The following is a 13,832-nucleotide window of genomic DNA, read 5'->3' on the forward strand; positions in this document are numbered from 1 at the left end:
CATGCAAACTCCACACAGAAATGCCCAACGGAGATTCGAACCCAGGTCTTCCCGATCTCCGGACTGTGACTGCCAACATGCTAACCACTAGACCACCGTGTGGCCCATCAGCAGTCATTTATGAATTAATGTTTGCTAAATCGCAATAGTGAAGGAGTGATGTTCGAACCGTGATATTGCGGGGGACGACTGCATTTGTATTTTAGTTTATTTTGCCATTTTGTGCTTGAAAATGCTTATTTTAGGCATGAGATATGTAAAATTTGCTTAAATATGCACATTTTGGACTAATAAATGGACATATTCAACCAAAAAACAGCATGATTTATTAATATATTTTGGAAAAACCGTGCAAAATATAGCTAGGGTGAAGCCACAAAATTCAAAGCGTGAAGTGTCGAGGGATAACTATAAGTTTCACTTTTCAGGATTTAAGATTCAAGAGTTTTTACTGTCATATGCACAGTAAAACAGGTCGTTCTGCTATGCAATGAAATTCTTGTTCTGTTCATTCTCCCAAAAAAGAAAGAAAACAAGAAAATGAATGAATGAATGAATGAATAAATAAATAAATAAATAAATAAAGTTATGAGTGTGTGCGTGTGTTGCGAATTTGTTTTGCGTCTCACAGCAACTGTGGTGCGGCCAAGGACCGTTGCAAAATCTCAAAGCTTTACAAAAAACATTATCGGTAAAGCATAAAGACATAACTGTAAAAATGTGGGCTTTTTTTTTTTTTTAACAGTGGGACACGTATTTATGAATCATTGGGTAGATGAGATATGTTTTCTGGGGGAAAAAACAGCCCATTTTCAGAGTTTTGTGGGTTTTTTCCCCCCAAAAATATCCACAAATTTGCGGGGCCGTCGTGAATGCTGAATCGTGAACGTGCGAGGATCCACTATCCATAAAAGCCACACTTGTAATGTTGTGTCAAGTGTTTCTCAACAGTCAGTGGCGATTGATGCACAAACCTTTCATGCACTGAACACCAGAACAAATTCACATCAATCAGGGCTTCCGCTACATGTAATTGAAGGGAAAGCCGCCACACCTTAAAAATTAGTTTGTTTTTCTTTTAACTTGAAAAACTATTTGAATATATCGTATAAATGTATATACAGTATATGCTATATAGACTCATATCTAGCTTATGACTTACGCACGTCCACTTGAACACAATTTAAAATATCATAAAAATTCCTATTAGAAAGAATGAACAATAGCCTGTAAAGTGTCAGTTGACGAAAGCTTGTCACATGCTAAGCCTATCTATGCCAGCGTGTGTGATCGCTCATGTTTCCCTCTCATCGATAAGCTTCCCATTTACCCAACAGAACACCCCGCATGACGTCGCAGTTTATAAGGCTCACAGCGAGATGCATCCTGTCTTATTTTGCCTTGAGGATCAACAAAAAAGGGCATATCCTTAAACTCATCCTGATACAAATATGTTAATTAGAGGGATTTAGAGGTGGATGTTATTTTGGCTAACTAACACTGGAGTAGCTTTGATTCTGAAGCTAAGCTATCCATTTCCCCACCGGCAGCCCTGATAATTAGGCTACAGACATGACGGTCCTATTGATTCATTTACTTATTGGATTGAAAGCAATTTAACTAATGTATTAAAATGCACAACTATTCCAAGATGAATGACCTCCCTGCTTGTGGTCTTACAGACATTAGTGAGAGGGGGGAAAAAATCCTAACCTCGAAATTGTTTGAATTATTTTTAACCAGCTGTACCTTTTTATGTATGTTACATGAAAGGTGGCAAAATAATGTAATAATGGAGATGCACTGTGTCTTCTGATACACTGAATGATACTTGGTTAGCTAGAAGGCTAATCAGAAAGTCTCTTCATTTCAACGTTACCTTTTAAGAGGAAGTGACAGAAATGTTTCTTTGCCGTTTCTTTTCTTCCTTCACGTTGACATTTTTACAAGCATTAAACAAGCAACCACATGGTAGCCGCGGTTATTTTCGCTAAATTCTACGCTAACATCCTCAAAATGCTAACACTTGATCTTGGGTTTACTATGGCCACAGTCTGGAGCTGTGTTTGAAAACATACGCGATACTAGAATCATACATCAGTTTGATGTAAGATATTTGAATGCATCACTACTGAAGTGTACATCCTACGTTTTTTGGTCATCGTGTTACCGACAAAGCCTGGCTGTTGAAATAAAAAACAGCAGATGAATTTGATGCTGTTGTTTTGATACAAATAGGGTTGACTTCCGCTGTATCCGCTGTATTTTGAAGATCGGCTTCCGCCACGAGATCGGGCTGATCCGGTTGCCGTATCACGTTCGTAACTCTGGGCCACACTCCAACACGGTCGGTGCGGTTGCCACTCCAGTCCTGCCACACGCGAGAAGAACTACCAAACATGACGAAGCGGCGGCGGAGTGTGAACGGAAGCTAGCGGGGTTAGCTTAGTTTAGCTGAGCATGCTAATGCAGTGGTGTGTGTGTGTGTGTATGTGTGCGTGTGCGCCACTCAGGCCGGATGATTATATTTTCACCGTGTTGCGTTTTACCGCTTTAATGTAAGGACCATTTTACAATGTCCACTGACGAGGTGCAGCTTCTGCTTCTGTCAACTGCCATTCCCAATGCACACAACACACTTTTGGCCTCCAAAATAAGAGCGCTCTTTATCATTTGTCTAACCGTGTAAACAAAATAAGGGTGTCATAAAAATATCTTACACTAATAACGCGCTTGGCATTACAACTGTGACTACATCTTCCTTAAGCGAGAGTTAAATCCCGACGGGCTCCGCAGTTTTGGGGGAAATTTGTTGGCTGTGGCCAGCACGTACAGGAAGTAGGGTTGAGGGGTTGCAAGTGTGTCGTACTTACGGAGCAAGTGATCCGTGACACCCACGTGCTTGCCACTCACCCTCCGTCGGTAGCTTTTAGATCGTGAGTGCAGCGTGGGACTCGTGCGTTCTAGGTGCGCTTCATGTAGGGCTGTCGTTTGTTTCACTCACTGGGGACGTACAGTTTGTGGGCATCGCACGACGCCCCTGACGCTCACTCACTCCAGAGCGTACAGCGGGAAGAGCCGCCCGCCGTGGCCGGGCAAGGCACATTAATGTCGTATACGCTATGCGAGCAGCCGCTGTGCGTCCACAGAGGTCGGGAGAATCAGAGTGTACAGCTGGAGGAGTCGCCCGCCGCGGGAGGAGCCACTGCCGTGGTCAGGTAATGTCCTATGTATGCGACACACACACTCCTCCTCTGCCTTGCTCTTGCGACCTGGCTGCGTGCAAGGTTTTCCTGCGTGCACTCGAAAAATTATTTGAAAATTAGCCAAGCTACATCCAGTTCTGAATAACAGGACAAAATGGGCCAATGATGTAGTGCATTGATAAATGTAAGGATTTTTGCATTTAATAGGCGGACATTTTATTCACTAGCTCAAATATGACACACGCTACGCTGGTAAAATAAGGGAGAAAGGTAAAAAAAAAACTAAATTCTATAAAAATTAAAATGGAAAAAAACAAATTTGGGAAAAAATGTAATGGGTTTCATAGGTCCCTAAGAGAGTTTGTTCAGAAAAATGGCGCATATTCTAAATCACACCACAAATTGATCTATAACCATGTCAAATGATTAGGCCTAGCCTAAGTATTTTGCAATTTTTGCTTTTATTGGATGGACTTTTATTGCATCTTTTATTTGATTATAATATTGTTGGTCATGCTGCGATCGGCAAGACTATAAAAAAAAAATCGGATCAGATCAGAAGCCAAAAAATGTGGAGCGGGACATCCCTAGATACAACGTTTAATTTAAACTGCAATTAAAGGTCACGAAAACCGCATGTTCAGAGCATCAGACTAAAACTCGCATAATTGTGTCTTGCCTACATCTTTGGCATGGTGGTGGTGGTGGAGTCATGGTCTGAGGCCGCATGAGTGCTGCTGAGCTGTGGTTCACTGAGGGAAACATGAACTCAAACATGCACTGTGACATTCTCAACGCTATGCTTCATCCCCCACCCTTGGGAAACTGGGCTGCATGGCAATTTTCCAACATGATAAAGCCAAACACACCTCCAGGGCAACAAGTGCCTCGGAAAAGGATTCGGCTCTGGGGAATCCCACGCCAGATAGCAACAGTGCTCACGCTAAATAGTCACACATTGGACGTGTTCACTGTGATGTGGACTCACCTGTGTTGCCAGCTACTTAGACAATAATGACTGTTTGTTGACTAATTTTCAGAAGACAGTAAACCTATACCTCTTTCCAAGCTGTACACTGACTACTCTCAGTTATATCCAAGTTTTTGGTTGCCTTTTGTGAGATAGTGTACCTCCTAAAGCCAAACCACGGTTTGGCTTCAGTTCAGCATCATGATGCCACTACAACTTCCCGTCGTTTATCACAAGCTGTGCAGAAACGTCTGTTACGAGATATGCAGAGTGCAGTTGATTACTTCCTAGAAGGATAGCCTGCAGGTTTCTGGAAATTTAGCAAAGCATGGAACAACCGAGCTGATGCTGACATGTCCCTAGAAAATCGAATTCCAATTATACACAGTTTCAAAGCTAATTTGTCATACATACCTGGATTGCTTGCAACCACGGCACTCTTTAAACAGCCCCGCACTACAAGTAGTTAAAGAGCACTAATGTCCTGAATCGGCCTATCAACCACACTTTACATTAACAGCTGTCATATTTGATCAGGTTCACTGCAGGAATCTCAGTCTGTTTGATAACCTGAACTCAATTAGTGTCCAGATACGGTACTGACAGGTGGACACCAGATGAATGAGAGGCGTCAGACAGAAATCTGCACTGCCCCCAAAATCAAATCTAAAAAGGTCAGAGTTAAATGATCTTCTAATCTTGTGAGTCTTGTATGATCAGCTGGCAAAGACATATTGTCCATGAGTCATCAATATTGATTTGCTGCCACAGATCTGTACTCCAAGCTCCAAAAGGTCAAAGCACCATCACGTTGCCCAGCAGACCGTCAAAAGCGAAGTTCAACGTCTGCATGCTGAAGCCTTCCTTCTGCAAGAGTGAAGTTCAGCTCAGGGAAGATTTACCCTGACAGTGTGGCCGAGTCTTATCTGAGGCTGTGCTGCCTGCAGACATGACCACCAGAACAACGGTACTTCCACTGGAGAGAATGTCTTTTCATTCACACTTGACAGTCTGAAGACGGGATCATGTCCACTCCATGTTACAAGCTATGCAGCCCATAACACTCAAGACTGTCCATCCAGGGATGGAGCCTATCACAGCTGAGTCAGGCTATGTCCACAAAACGCTATTCTTTTTTTAATGCTTATTTTTCTATGCAGTTTGGCCTTTCATCCACAGGTTTATGTCCTTGAAAAACTGAGCTTTTCAGAAAACTCTGGCCAGGGTAAAAACTTCCGAAAACTTTCAGCATGTGTGTCCCTTGTAACAATTATGTGTCGTCATTTCCACCCTTTATAAATAGAATTTAATTTGTGCAATGGAAAACACAACATTGCTCATTTTAAACATACTGACAGGTCTTCGGGCCGCACGGTGGCCTAGTGGCCACACAGTCTGGGGATCGGGAAGATCTGGGTTCAAATCTCCATTGGGCACCTCTGTGTGGAGTTTGCATGTTCTCCCCGTGCGTGCGTGTGTTTTCTTCAGGTACTCCACTTTCCTCCAACATTCCAAAAACATGCATGTTAGGTTCACTGGAGATTCTAAAATTGTCCATAGGTATGAATGGGAGTGTGAATGGTTGTTTGTCTATATGTGCCCTGTGATTAACTGGCGACCAGTCCAGGATGTACCCCGCCTCTCGCCCCAAGTCAGCTGGGATAGTCTCCAGCATACCCATTAGCCATAGTGAGGATAAGTGTGGTTAAGGTGTGGGTAAGGTGTGGGTACCTGCACCTGTAGCCACACTCCTACTTTCGCTCTATATTAATGAACAAAGGCACCAATAAGGGCTTCGAAGGACATTGCTGTTGCTGCTGCTATGTGCTCCATATGTGTGGGCGAAACAGCTCAGTCAAACACAATAACAATGTCCTTGACATGCGAAAACTCCCACGTATCTTCAAAAATAACGACTTCCTAGACAATGTTGTCCCTCCGATCAAGTCTTGTCCAAAACCACCGTCATAGAAGTCTGACTGAAAGCATCCCTTTGTTATAAGGGCCCTATGATTTTCGGAATCGCGAACTAAAAACTGAATCTACTGTTAACCGCGGAATCTCATGAAAATTGACACAATGTGAATGAAATGCTGTCAACGTGAGGAGAAGGAACGTTGGTGTGAAGCAGTACAGCATTTCCTCGGCTGACCGCTCAGTCGTGGTGGAACCTCATCACAAACACTAGCACACCCCTCCCAAACTAAAATGTCGACACGACGACCTGAAACACTGGCAAAAGTTGGGGGAAAAACTTCAGAGCTCCTCTCTCACGGAGCCTGAATGGAAGCTAGCGGGGTTAGCTTAGTTTAGCAGAGCATGCTGGCGCTTCAAGGTAGTACGCGTAAAAGGGAAAAAAAAATTAATTTTAAAAATTGCAACGGAAAAAAACAAACTTGGGGGGGGGAAAAAACGGAATTCGGGAAAAAAAACCAACAGATTTCATAGCACCCAGGTTACATACGCCTGTTTTGTGCTACAGAACTGCTGTCACGAGGGTAATTCAGCAAGATAAGGACAATTAGCCGCACACAGGATTATTTCAGCAATGACAGCATCACAGCAGAAGGAAAGAGTCAGACGATTTCTGTCTGAACACCTGCATTGATAAAACAAACTCCACTTCACAGCAAGATCCTGAGCATCAACATCTGTTCCATTTTCAGTTTTGTATTCTACTTAAAAGTAACTCTACTTTGCAATCAGTTTACACCCATCTCCTCCCGTAAATCGCCATGCTTGTTACTGTGCCGCCTATGGAAATGAATTCTGATTGGCTAAAATTGCCTTACTGTCCAGGCGGCAGCGCCCCCATTAATTTAAATTCTGCATGACAGCCTGGGAATGCGTTTTCATGTGGACAGAGACTGAAGTGGTGTGGATGGCGATTTTCTTTAAAGCGGAGAGAGGGAAAAGTGTGCTTTTGAAAGGTGTCAATTATAGGACTGACATTAACACCTATGAACAATATATGGAGTCTCTTCATGAACCTAGCATGCATGTTTTTGTCAGGCAGGAGGAGAGAACCCATGCAACCGCCACACAAAAAGGCCTGTGTCAACACATTTTCAAATCCAGCAGCTTCTTACTGTTATCACAAATGCTGGTAAATCGGGAAAGGACCTGTTGATGACTTTTATTTACATAGAATTTCACATGTAATGTTTTTATTAAAGTTGTTGGAGTGGGGTGGAGCAGGAGGGCCCGTTTGGGGTCAGATGAGGACATTTTCATTAGTTTCACAGAGGCTATTACATGGACCTTGGCAGAGATTTGCACTCGCCTAATGCCCTGCTGGTTGCATAACAGATCTTAGCTGAGAATGCTCCTTTTTCCCCCGAGGTTGCAGCCATTGCTTTCCGTATATCACGGATTAATATGGCTGACCACGCATGTGAATTACACTTTTAGGACCGCCGCTGGCTTTTATGGCATTTAGTCCGCAGTCCCATCAAGTTATAAAACCTGATGAGTCTGAATAATGCTGATCTTCCTTTATTAAACTGTGAGCAACTCTGGTTGTAAATTGTTACGCAGAACGTTTGGGACATCTAAACCTGAACCCTTCTGTCATTCTGTCCTGTATCAGTTCAAATGGGACCAGAAAAGTTGCTGTTTGCTAACCCCAGCTAATGTCCATCAACAAGCAGACAAACACAGCTCAAGCAGGTACTTTGGCTGCCACTGTAGCACCCCTGGCTGCTGTGAACGTTGCAAAGACGCTTACTTGTCATGTGTGAAATGCTCCTGGATGGCCCCCAGCGAGTGTGGGCTGTCGGCGCCCTGCAGCAGCCTGCAGCTCGCCAGGTGCCGCTGGTACCGCTCCTTTAGGCAGCCGTTTTCCGTGCACAAGTCACACACTTGCCGCTCCAGCTCCTCGATCCGCACCCGCTGCCTCTCCAGCAACTCCTGCTGAGTCTCGATGATCTTGTTGAGCTCTTTTAAATACTCCGCAGCCCTGGCAGGGTTCTCGGTGCCCGAGCACTCCATGTCGTCGTGGCGCAGGAAGCGAGTTGTACGACCCTCCAGTGTGTTGTGGGCTTCAAGCGCAATAAAGCTCGGCCGGGTTGCGCCTTTTGCGCCTCGCCATTGCTTCTGACAGCCGAATCCCGAATGCACCCGTTTGTATGCGCCTTTTTCGGACACTAAAACGTCGGCTGTCCGTCACGTTTGAAGCGTCGACGTCAGAAAGAGACAGCAGCCACATGTGACACAGGCTTTACACGGACACGGTGATCCAGCTCCCCCGAGGCGGACATGTCCACTACCACGCCGCTGCCGTGACTTTCTGCAAACAGACGCCGGCTGTCAAGTGGGCGGAGTTTACAAGTTTTATGAATCTGACAGCAGGTCGCGTTGAGCGCATTATGGCTCAAGCCAGATTACACGCTGACCCACATTTACCTCAATACATCATCACATGCAACACATAAATATCCTCTTCCCTCACAGGCGTGCAAATTTAATGACAGTGCACGATAACTTTTTTCACAATGGAGCCTGTATGTGTTTTCCAAGTGACATTTTTATTTTATCTTGCCTGTTGTCAACTGAAAAATACAACAGAGAAAGAACAGGGAAATCTGGCAGGAACAGGAAGTTAGACAGACACAATATTCATAACAGAAGCAGCACTTTTAAAGTATATTTGGTACAATTTAGCCCACAGTCAAACCATCCATCCATTCGAGTGCAATTTGGGTATCGATTCAATACCAAGTAAACACAGGGCCACCGTGGCGACACAGATGCTCTTTACTTTTTCAGAATCGGTGAATGATAATGTAATGTTTGCCTTTTAACTCGTTAATCAGGATTATAATCAATACGATACCCGGCAAAGATTGTTTAAATTGTTCGCGCTTACTTGTGAACAATTTAACAATGCTGAATATAAATACAATAATATAAAACAGGTAAAACGTCTTTAATTTAATCCCCAGCAGCAAATCAGAAAGCAGCGAAGCTTGCAGAAGGCACGTGACAAGATGCAGGCAGGCAACAGACTTGTGGCAATCGAAAATGAACAACCAGCTAGCGTGACGAAACCAAACACAGAGAAATGCTCCGACAAAGGACAGACAACAAAGGCTGAACTAAATAATCAAAACACAAATTAGCGGCAGGTGGGTGTATTCAGTATGCAGCCGAAAACGGAACAGAGCAAAAGAGGAAGTACTACAAAATAAAGGCAAAACCGGAACTAAGGCATAAACAGAGAAATGAGAAAACTGCCACGCAGGCAGACACGCGGGGCGTGACAAGAATAAGTGGGGACAAAGATAAGTAAAGCAAAGACTTTGAAAATAAATATGTAAATACTGGAGTAAAAATTTTGACGTAATTGCACAATTTATTACTAATTTCTGGATATATAAAGTAATAACTTCAGTGAATGTAGTGTATATATTGTGGAATTAGGAACAATATGTTATCATAGAGTTGTTAGTCAGTTGTTGATAACGTCAAGCGGCATCATGTCTGTGTGTTGTGTCTTTTATTTCCTTGTAGTGGAGATGTCAGCTTCAGTATCGGTCCAGTCCTTTGAAGTCTTCGACAACAAGCACTTTGGCTTCCTCCGGTCCTCCATTTGCCTTAACAGTGCCGTAAATTTTCCCCTGCTTCCTTAAGCCACTTGCTTTCTTGGCAATGTCAGTGCTGCGTTTGGTCAGATGCTCATTGATGTAGGCATTTGTACCATTCAGCGTCTTCTCCTCCTCAGCAATGCCACCTTGTTTTTATGTTGTTGTTGGTGCGCATTTCGATGACCGGTGTGTTATTTCTGCCAGACTTTGGAACGCCTCTATCGATGTTGACATCCACAGCCACCCCCTTTGATGGCAGAAAGTTGGCCACCTGTTGCTCTGTTGAAGCAACATTATCTTGTTCTCCTCCTGTTATCAGCTGCCCTGGCAGAAGGCTTGCATGTAAATGCGGAGTCTAGTCACAATCACGTTGTTCATGAATGTAGACTGTTCCAGATCATCAAACTTACACAAAAAAGTTTGTTTTAATAAGCTCCTACTACTTTCAAATCATTTGGCTTTTTGCATCCAAATCCCTCATGTATCCAAGAACTTATTAGCTGTGTTTGTAAAAAGATATAACAATATATAACAACACAGCAAAAACACACAAGTATTGATCCAATACCGATATTACCCTGGTTTAGTCAAGTTTTTCTTAACCGTTCGAAAAGGTCAAGGATGCTTGCTTTCTCTCAAAAGCGTAGTCAGGGTCACTTAAGCAATGTACATATATTACATTGATCAGCGTGTTCAATCATGCTTTCTTGATCTTTTACAAATGTCCATCTACGGTAGTCCCTGCTGCAATCACTGAAGATGGGTATTTGGGGTGGTTGAACTAAACTCCCTCCAGTAGCCAGTTTTTCCCTCGTCTGTGGGATGCAAAATTTGTTTTTTTTACGCCTCAGTTAATTTCTAGTCTCTAAGATAGTTCCAACCCTTGTTCTTTGTCCTTTCATCTCACCCTGTGGTAGCTTGTTGCTTCGGTCATGTCATGTCCTGTGTTTGTCGCTCTGCTGCCGCCTGTCTGCTGTCTCTTTTAGTGCACGCTGTCCTGCAGAAGGCGGAGCTGATTACACACACCTGTGAACAATTACCTGGACCCTTATTAGCTGATGCAAGACAGCAGGCTGGTGCCAGTTATTCCTTGCGTTCTCCTGCTCACCTACAGCCGTGCCCGCTCCCCTGGGGATTTCGAACTGGTCTAGCCTTGAGTATCTTTCCTTCGTGCTATCCTGCAGTCATCTTGATTCATGTCAGCGGGGATTAGCCATTTAACTATGTCACAGACGTTTTCAGCTCTTCTAAATACGAATACAAGACTGTCCTCCGTATAGCTCATCAATAGGTTGGACTGAACCAGTTCCTCACTTTCCTTCAGCTTGGCTTAAATTGTTCCAAGTTCTCTTCTTCAAGAGCTTCATATTCTTTTCCATCTGGCATTTCACCTTCAAGGTGTTACGATCTGGAGCTGTCGGAAGCTTGACCCCCGGTATGCAGAGACAGAGGCGTGCAAATAAAAGTCTTTAATAATGCACGAGCAGGTGCAGGTACTCACAGTTGTACAGGAACAAACAGAGGGAAAGGCTCTGTGAAAAAACACAAGTGGTCGTAGCAGCAAGTAAGAAAACCCTTTACGTGACAGCACAGGCGAGGTGACCAGAGGCAATGAACTAGCGGAGGCGGCGCTGGGCTTTTAAATCCCACTAATTACGATCGCTGCCGGCTGCGCAGCAAACACCCGGAGTGAAGCGGCTGCAGCTTCCTCCCAGCAGGAAGTGCAGCACACCAAAGTAAGAGTGCAGGACAGGAAGCGCTCGCAGCAGTAAAATGTGGTGGTGGTAGTGTGATGGTCTGGAGCTGTTTTGCTGCTTCAGACGCTGGAAGACTAACTGTGATAAATGGAACCATGAATTCTGCTGTCTACCAATCTATCTGACCATCTGTTCGTGACCTCAGGCTGAAACGAATTTGGGTTCTGCAGCAGGACAATGATCCAAAACACACCAGCAAGTCCACCTCTGAATGGCTGAAGAAAAAAAACAAATGAAGACTTTGGAGTGGTCTAGTCAAAGTCTTGACCTGACTGCTATTCAGATGCTGTGGCATGACCTTAAAAAGGCGCTTCATGCCCAAAAACCCTCCAATGTGGCTGAATTACAACAATTCTGCAAAGATGAGTGGGCCAAAATTCCTCCACAGTGCTGTAAGACTCATTGCAAGTTATCACAAACACTTGATTGCAGTTGTTGGTGCTAAGGGTGGCCCGACCAGTTATTAGGTTTAGGGAGGCAATCACTTTTTCACACAGAGCCATCTAGGTTTGGATTTTTCTCTCCCTTAATAATAAAAAGTTTCATTTAAAAACTGCATTTTATGTTCAGTTGTATTTAAATTTGTTTGATGATCTGAAACATTTAAGTGGTTCAAACATGCAAAAAAAAAAAAGAAATCAGGACGTGGGCAAACACCTTTTCACACCACTGTAGATGATATCAATATTTGGGTCAATCATACTGTATAGACAGGCTACCATTCAAAACAATGAAGTAACATGCTTTTTGCACCACGGCGCCATCTGCTGATGTGCCCGGGGACCCTCGGCTACACTGTACATTTTAAAAGTTTTCAAGAAGTTTTAAGCGGTTTTGGGGCTCTTCAAGATTTTCATTCAATGTACATTTCAGTAAAATTTCAGTTTTTCAGATTTAGGGGACCATAAATCTGCTCAATTCCATGCATCTGTTCAAAATAGCCACTGAGCTCAAGTATGTATACACACCATGGCTGGAGCCATGTGTGTCAGCATCGCATGCGCATGTGAGGCCAAAGCCCTCTGGGCTTGTGAGAGCAAACGGCTGCACTGCAAGGGGAAATAAACCCACCCGAATTTCATTGGAAGGCATTTCATTCCCATCTGCTGCACCCTGGGAATGCAACTTTACGGCCTCGCCTTTATGCTAACTAATATTTGACATGTGATAATGAGATGTGCATGCTGCTTAAAGGTGAACTAATGGTCTTGCATTTGCATTCAGAGAATAGTACATGAACCGACTGTATGTATGTTGCATCCCCATATGATGCAAGAATCTTATAATAAAGTGTTCCCTCGTTTATCGCTGGGATAGGCTCACAATAGGCCCACAATAAGTGAATTCCGTGAAGTAGCCAACTTCATTTTTTTTTACAATTGAATTGAATTGACTGTTCTCTTTCTTTTTTTGAGCAGTGTATGTTATCCATCCATCCATTTTCTATGCCGCTTCTCCTCTTTAGGGTCGCAGGGGCATGCTGGAGCCTATCCCAGCTGACTTCGGGCGACAGGCTAAATATAATATACTATAAATATAATATATATGTATTTCACTCCTCTGACCATGCCTTTTGGCCTGGCGTCGTTCCTCTGTACTGTAGCGTTTTTGTATCCTTGTTAAAACATAGTGTTGCAGTACTCCTCCTGTTGCAGTCCTGCTCCTTCGAACTGAAGATTCATTTACAAGCTAGCAAGCTAGCAATGACACAGGAGACAGCGGGGCGGCACGAAGGAGATTGATTGACAATGTTGTACAGCCTATCAGGACACAGAAAACAATGGGAGGCGCAGACAGATGAGAGAGGGAAGAAAGAGACACTCAACTTCCCATATTGCAATTCTTCTTAAAGGGCCAGGTTCTGCCAGTAACAGCGTTCATAGCCAGCAAATCCGCAAAAGGTGAACAGGGAAGACTGTACACATCATTTGCTTCAATTTCCACAAAAATTTGTGAATTAATCTACTGAGGAAAAGGCTTCTTGAGACGTCATCTGTACTTCTGTGTAGAAGGTGTCGGACGTTTCGCTCCTCATCCGAAGAGCTTCGTCAGCAAACTAATAAGTGCTGGTAGCTTAGGCCTTAAATACAGTAAGAGTGGGCGGAATTGGTGTGCCAACACCCTCCTCCTATTGGTTCGTTACACTAAGCCTGGGCGGAGCAGTGGTATAATCCTATCCTGTTATTCACACCTACGATAAAAGGGAAGTGTCGCTCCCTGAATTGGGTATGAACGACTCTGATACTGGCTTGTTAGCATCTATTGTTCTGGCTCGGCCCTGCCTTCACCTCATTTGCAAGACTAAGAGCTGTGG

The 13,832-nt window shown here is 43.8% G+C and overlaps 1 protein-coding gene across 3 annotated transcripts in view; it reads right to left on the reverse strand.

Moving 5' to 3' along the window:
• LOC129188935 (IQ motif and SEC7 domain-containing protein 1-like) overlaps positions 1-8,472 on the reverse strand; it is a 128,529-nt gene extending 120,057 nt beyond the window's left edge. For 2 of the 3 annotated variants that reach the window (XM_054790093.1, XM_054790085.1), the window contains exon 1: positions 7,904-8,472. In XM_054790093.1, the coding sequence (XP_054646068.1) occupies positions 7,904-8,166 (263 nt within the window). In that variant the 5' untranslated portion in view covers positions 8,167-8,472. The remainder of the gene's footprint in view (positions 1-7,903) is intronic. The other variant, XM_054790144.1, reaches the window with a different exon arrangement.
• Between the last annotated feature and the right edge of the window lie 5,360 nt (positions 8,473-13,832).

The sequence above is a fragment of the Dunckerocampus dactyliophorus genome, chromosome 1, assembly GCF_027744805.1.
Source record: "Dunckerocampus dactyliophorus isolate RoL2022-P2 chromosome 1, RoL_Ddac_1.1, whole genome shotgun sequence".
Classification (NCBI taxonomy): domain Eukaryota; kingdom Metazoa; phylum Chordata; class Actinopteri; order Syngnathiformes; family Syngnathidae; genus Dunckerocampus; species Dunckerocampus dactyliophorus.